General features: G+C 40.2%; 1 protein-coding gene across 1 annotated transcript; it reads left to right on the top strand.

The window, feature by feature from the left end:
* The first annotated feature begins 656 nt into the window (after window positions 1–656).
* LOC102228605 (protocadherin beta-17-like) lies at window positions 657–5,792 on the top strand. Its single transcript, XM_005795453.2, has 3 exons — window positions 657–3,179; window positions 5,542–5,674; window positions 5,782–5,792. Exons 1-3 carry the CDS (start codon window positions 822–824, stop codon window positions 5,790–5,792), a joined length of 2,502 nt encoding a protein of 833 aa, XP_005795510.2. The 5' UTR covers window positions 657–821.
* The last annotated feature ends 242 nt before the right edge of the window (window positions 5,793–6,034 follow it).

The raw sequence follows: 6,034 nt of genomic DNA, 5'->3' as shown, positions 1-6,034 counted from the left end.
CATGAGATATATCGTTGCAACCCATTCTCACTCCCAACTCGTCATATATTGACGCATCGGACGGTCCGTCCTCGTCACATATTGACGCGCAGGGTACCCCTTTCGCGTCAATATGTGACGCGAGGGGTTTTATGTCTTACCGTAATTTTTGCCCTAAATCTAACCAAATCGTCGGGTTTTGAAGGTTCGGCAGCGGTTTCTAGAACCCTTCGCGTCAATAATCCACCTAAAACATGTGACCTTCCCAAGTCGTCACATATTGACGCGACGCATGGTCAGAAATCGTCCCGACTCGTTAATATATGACGAGTCGGGAGTGAGAATGTGTTGGATATGTGGTAGACATTTTTTAAAAATATAGTAAATCATCCAGTGCCAACGATTACACGACACGTAACCTAATAAATGTACAATAAACAATGAAAACATTTGAAACACATGGGCACAGACGTACAATTGAATTAAATAAATGTCTCTAAACGATAAAAAAAATGCTTAGTGAAAACGATCAAATAGAATTATATGTTACAAGCTTTCGTGAAAAAGTGTCTTGTAATCAGTCCACAAGATGTCAGTATCATATCAGCATAAATTGTTGTGTTATAGTGTTAGCCCTGCCCATTGAATGGAGGCTCTCTTTCAAGTGAAGAGTAAAGACGCTTTCTTTAGATACAGATATTTGCCATCTTAACCACTGCGTGGATCGGTCAGAAAGGAGTCTATGCCAGCGTGATACTTGAACACTAAGGCGTTTTTTTTTTTTTTTTTGCGTGTAATGAACTGTGATTGGATATTTTTCTGTTTTAATCGGGAACGGAACCATGGGAGCAGAAGGACAAAGCCGGGGAATATGTTCTTGGTGGGTGGCTCTCGGTTGTTCTGTAATCCTCGGCTGCATGCAGCTAATTTCAGCACAGGTAAAATACTCAATTCCAGAGCAAGCGAACGTGGGATCTGTTGTTGGGAATATTGCAAAGGATCTTGGTGTGGACATCTCTACGTTGGAGGAGAGACAGTTTCGTATTGTTTCAGGAGCCGATGATGTTCAGTTTAAAGTAAATCCAAACAATGGCGCTCTGTACGTGCATGAAACAATCGACAGAGAGAGGCTCTGTGAGAGTATTTCCCCATGTATGATTAACCTGAAGATAGTAGCAGAAAATCCGATGGAGATACATTATGTTGGAGTTGAAATCACTGACGTAAATGACAATTCACCGATCTTTCAGGAGAAAGAAAAAATATTCGAAATTTTTGAGTCAACTCCGCCAGGAAAACGTTTCCAGTTACCCACCGCTCACGATCCTGATGTTGCTCTAAATACGGTGCGGGTTTACAAACTGACCCAAAACGAACATTTCAGTTTACAAATCAGGGAAAGAGGAGAGGATAAAATCCCATTTTTGGTTTTGCAAAAATCTCTTGATCGAGAGAAAAACAACGAGCACAAACTGATTCTGACAGCGTTAGACGGTGGAAATCCCCCCAAAACAGGCACTGTCAATGTTACAGTTGTTGTTCTCGATTCAAACGATAATCACCCAACATTCAGTCAAGAAGTATACACGGTAACAATTTCTGAAAATACAAAAGTTGATTTGAGCGTTATTACAGTTAATGCAGCAGATTTAGATGAAGGTGCAAACGGAGAAATTGAGTATGTATTTGGTGGTGAACTTGATCCAAAAATATATGAAACATTTAGTTTAGATAAAGTCACAGGTGAAATTAGAGTAAAAGGGGGAATTGACTTTGAAGAAGTTGATGTGTTTAAGTTAGATGTTCAGGCATCAGACAGAGGATACCCTCCAATGAGCAGTGACTGCAGGGTGATCATCAAAATCCTTGATGAAAATGACAACAAACCTGAAATTGAAGTCACATCTCTTTCTAAGCAGGTTTCAGAGAATTCCAAGCCTGGTACTGTAGTTTCTTTAATCAGTGTTACAGACAAGGACTCAGGTTTAAACGGTAAAGTAATATGTAGTCTTTCAGGTGACATACCGTTTGATCTAAAACCATCGTTTCAGGAAAATATGTACTCTTTAATTTTAAAACAGCATTTAGATCGAGAGTCAGTTTCGCATTATGATATAATCATAAAAGCTACTGATTGTGGTCACCCGCCCTTATCTACATTTAAAACTCTGAGCATTTATGTGTCAGATATAAATGACAATGCGCCGGAATTCGGAAATAATCCAATTGAGCTGTATCTGACAGAAAACAATGTGCCTGGAAATTCATTAATTTCTGTGTCTGCTTCTGATAAAGACTTGGACGAAAATGGAGCTATAAGTTATCATTTAGTTAGACAGGAGGGAAGCAAATCGACAATCACTGCGTTTTTAAACGTTAATTCAGAAAATGGAGAAATATCTGCGCTGAAAAGTTTTGACTTTGAGACTCTAAAAACTTTCCAGTTCCAAGTTGTCGCCACTGATTCTGGGACTCCGTCACTCAGCAGCAACATCACAGTGAACGTGTTCATTCTGGATCAGAACGACAACGCTCCAGTCATCCTGTATCCACTCAGCTCTAATGGTTCTGCTGAAGGCGTGGAGGAGATTCCACGCAACGTGAACGCAGGACACTTGGTGACTAAAGTCAGAGCCTATGACGCTGATATAGGATATAATGGCTGGTTGCTGTTTTCACTACAGGAAGTTAGTGACCACAGTCTGTTTGGTTTGGACCGCTACACTGGACAGATCAGAACACTTCGCTCATTCACAGAGACAGATGAGGCTGAACATAAACTGGTCATAATGGTCAAAGATAATGGCAACGTTTCACTATCAGCAACAGCTACTGTGATTGTTAAACTGGTGGAACCAAAAGAAGCTTTTGCAGCTTCTGATGTTAAAAGTGCACCAAAGGATGATGACGATGATCATGTGACTTTTTACCTGATGATCACTTTGGGCGCAGTTTCAGTTTTGTTTATCATCAGTATCATCGTACTGATTGCAATGCAGTGCTCCAAATCCACAGACTATACTTCTAAATATCTCCAAGAGACTAATTATGATGGGACACTTTGTCACAGCATCCAGTACAGATCTGGAGACAAACGCTACATGTTAGTTGGACCCAGAATGAGTATTGGATCTACTATAGTGCCTGGAAGTCATGCAAACACACTAGTGCTTCCTGACAGGAGGAGAACATCTGAAGAGGTAGGACATTTAAACCAGTTAATATTTAGGAAAATGTTTTAATATTCTGTGCAACCACTAATTGCTACTTTATGCATGTAAAAACAATCTTTGAAAAGGAGGGATACTCTCCAGGGTGCTGAAATCAAAGTTGTTCTTTTTTCATGTCTATTATCTGTCTGTTAGCAAGCACTCTCCATCTCTCTCCCTTTTCAAAACAAAACTAAAAATAAAATTCATTTTGGTTCAACACATGCTTTCTAAACTCACTCTTATTTTATAAAAATACATTCCTATTATTATAGCTTGACACTAATAGATGACATGGTTTTAAGGATTTTCTTTGGCTATATTCATTTGCGTGTTATGTTTAAAAAAAGTGTATTATTTGAATCATGAAGTTTACCTGGGAAAAAACTGCTACTTGAAGAAAAAAAAACCCTTCATACTTACATTGTGTTAGTAGTCCAGTGAAGTAGCCCTACTTTTTCTTCATTAAATATCATGTGAAAGAAATAACACTAAACTACATCCAATTCGCAATGAAATAACGTTTTTTTGGGTCCAGACATTTAAAATGATGCACTGGATAAACTCAGGGTGTCACTGCAGCATCGGGAAACTCTGGTCTTCCTTCCTCTCGAAAGCTTTTGTTTAGCACGTAAAGTCACACATCGGGGTTCGTGGTTTGCTTTGTGCCTCTTTAACATGTTCAGTGGAGACATGAAGCTCTTATTTTTGCCACTTTATGTTTGATGTCCTTTCTACAATTTGTGATAGGACGATGGGGATCTACAGACGTAGCCAAAGACGGAATTGTGGTTTGCTTTTGCTTCAAATATTTTTTTTGCTTTTTGTCGGAAAGCGGGCCTCTGCTCAGATTCGATACGCGGTTCCAGAAGAGGTGAAAGAGGGATCAGTTGTTGGAAATGTCGCCAAGGATCTTGGTCTTGATGTTTTATTGTTATCCAGCCGACGTTTTCGTGTCGTCACCGGATCAAATGAAGCATTGTTTGAGGTGAACCAGGACACCGGGGATCTTTTTGTTCATAAGAAAATCGACAGGGAGGATCTGTGTCAAGGGAGTGGTGCGTGCTTAATTGACCTAAAAATCTTAGTCGAAAACCCTTTGGAAATGCACTACGTGGCTGTGGAAATCGCTGATGTAAATGATCACTCGCCTAGCTTCCCTGAAAAAGAGCAAGAGTTTGAAATATTTGAGCAAACATTACCAGGTGCCAGATTTCAGCTGCACGCTGCTCGTGATACTGATGCAGGATCCAACTCTGTTCGCAATTATGTGTTAACACCAAACGATCACTTTGAATTAGATATTCGTCAGAGTGATGATGATAAAGTACTATTTTTGGTGCTGAAAAAATCCCTGGATAGAGAACAAAGAACGAGTCATTTGTTGCATCTAACAGCGCTCGATGGTGGTAAGCCTCGCAGATCAGGGAGTCTGAATATTTCTGTAATTGTTCTTGACAGCAATGATAACCGTCCGAAATTTAGTCAGGAGACATACGAAATTGAAATACAGGAAAATGTTCCACTGGGCACGGTGTTATGCAAGCTAAATGCGACGGATCCAGATGAAGGCGTGAACGGTGAAATTGAATACAGTCTCGGAAAAACACTTAAGAGAAAGGTTTACGAAATCTTTGAACTTGACAAAAAAACAGGAGAGATAAAAGTCAAGGGAATACTGAACTATGAAGAGCATGACGTTTATAAACTGGATGTTGAGGCAACAGATAAAGGAACGCCTCCGTTAAAGGCGGTGTGTCGAGTAAATATAAAGATAAACGATATGAATGACAATCCGCCTGAAATTGAAATCACCTCCGTGTCAAACACTGTGTCTGAGGACTCAAAGCCTGGCAGTGTTATAGCTCTACTTAGTGTTACAGATAAAGATTCTGGTCAAAATGGGAAAACAACACTAAGCATATCCTCAGATGTGCCTTTCGAACTAAAGTCATCCTTTAAGGAAAACATTTATTCAGTTGTGACGAAAGGTATTTTAGATCGGGAAGAAGTGTCTGAATATGATATTACAATAACAGCGACGGACTGCGGTGACCCTCCACTGTCACATATGAAAACAGTAACAATACGAATATCTGATGTAAATGACAACAGTCCGATTTTCCACCAAAACCCATTGCTATTTTACCTTCCAGAAAATAACCCCGCTGGCATGTCAATATTTTCTGTCGGTGCCACAGACAAAGATGAGGACGGAAACGCGGATATTTCATATAAAATTGCGAAAGAAGGAAGGAAAACAGACATTTTGTCATTTATAAACATAAACGCTGAAAACGGACAAATATCTGCGCTGAAAAGTTTCGACTTCGAAACTCTAAAAACTTTCCAGTTCCAAGTTGTCGCCACTGATTCTGGGACTCCGTCACTGAGCAGCAACGTCACAGTGAACGTGTTCATTCTGGATCAGAACGACAACGCTCCAGTCATCCTGTATCCACTCAGCTCCAATGGTTCTGCTGAAGGTGTGGAGGAGATTCCACGCAACGTGAACGCAGGACACTTGGTGACTAAAGTCAGAGCTTATGACGCTGATATAGGATATAATGGCTGGTTGCTGTTTTCACTACAGGAAGTTACTGACCACAGTCTGTTTGGTTTGGACCGCTACACTGGACAGATCAGAACACTTCGCTCATTCACAGAGACAGACGAGGCTGAACATAAACTGGTCATACTGGTCAAAGATAATGGCAACGTTTCACTATCAGCAACAGCTACTGTGATTGTTAAACTGGTGGAACCAAAAGAGGCTTTTGCAGCTTCTGATGTTAAAAGTGCTGCAAAGGATGATGACGATGATCATGTGACTTTTTACCTGATGA

Source organism: Xiphophorus maculatus, chromosome 23, assembly GCF_002775205.1.
Source record: "Xiphophorus maculatus strain JP 163 A chromosome 23, X_maculatus-5.0-male, whole genome shotgun sequence".
NCBI classification, from domain to species: Eukaryota; Metazoa; Chordata; class Actinopteri; order Cyprinodontiformes; family Poeciliidae; genus Xiphophorus; species Xiphophorus maculatus.
This window is presented reverse-complemented; position numbering and strand designations above follow the sequence as displayed.

What these genes read in the sequence shown, in the direction of transcription:
- LOC102228605 (XM_005795453.2), top strand. Translation starts at nt 822, where the DNA reads ATGGGAGCAGAAGGACAAAGCCGGGGAATATGTTCTTGGTGGGTGGCT. An exon ending in GGAGGAGAACATCTGAAGAG is followed by an intron (nt 3,180 to 5,541) that starts GTAGGACATTTA and finishes AAAACTTTCCAG; the next exon opens with TTCCAAGTTGTCGCCACTGA.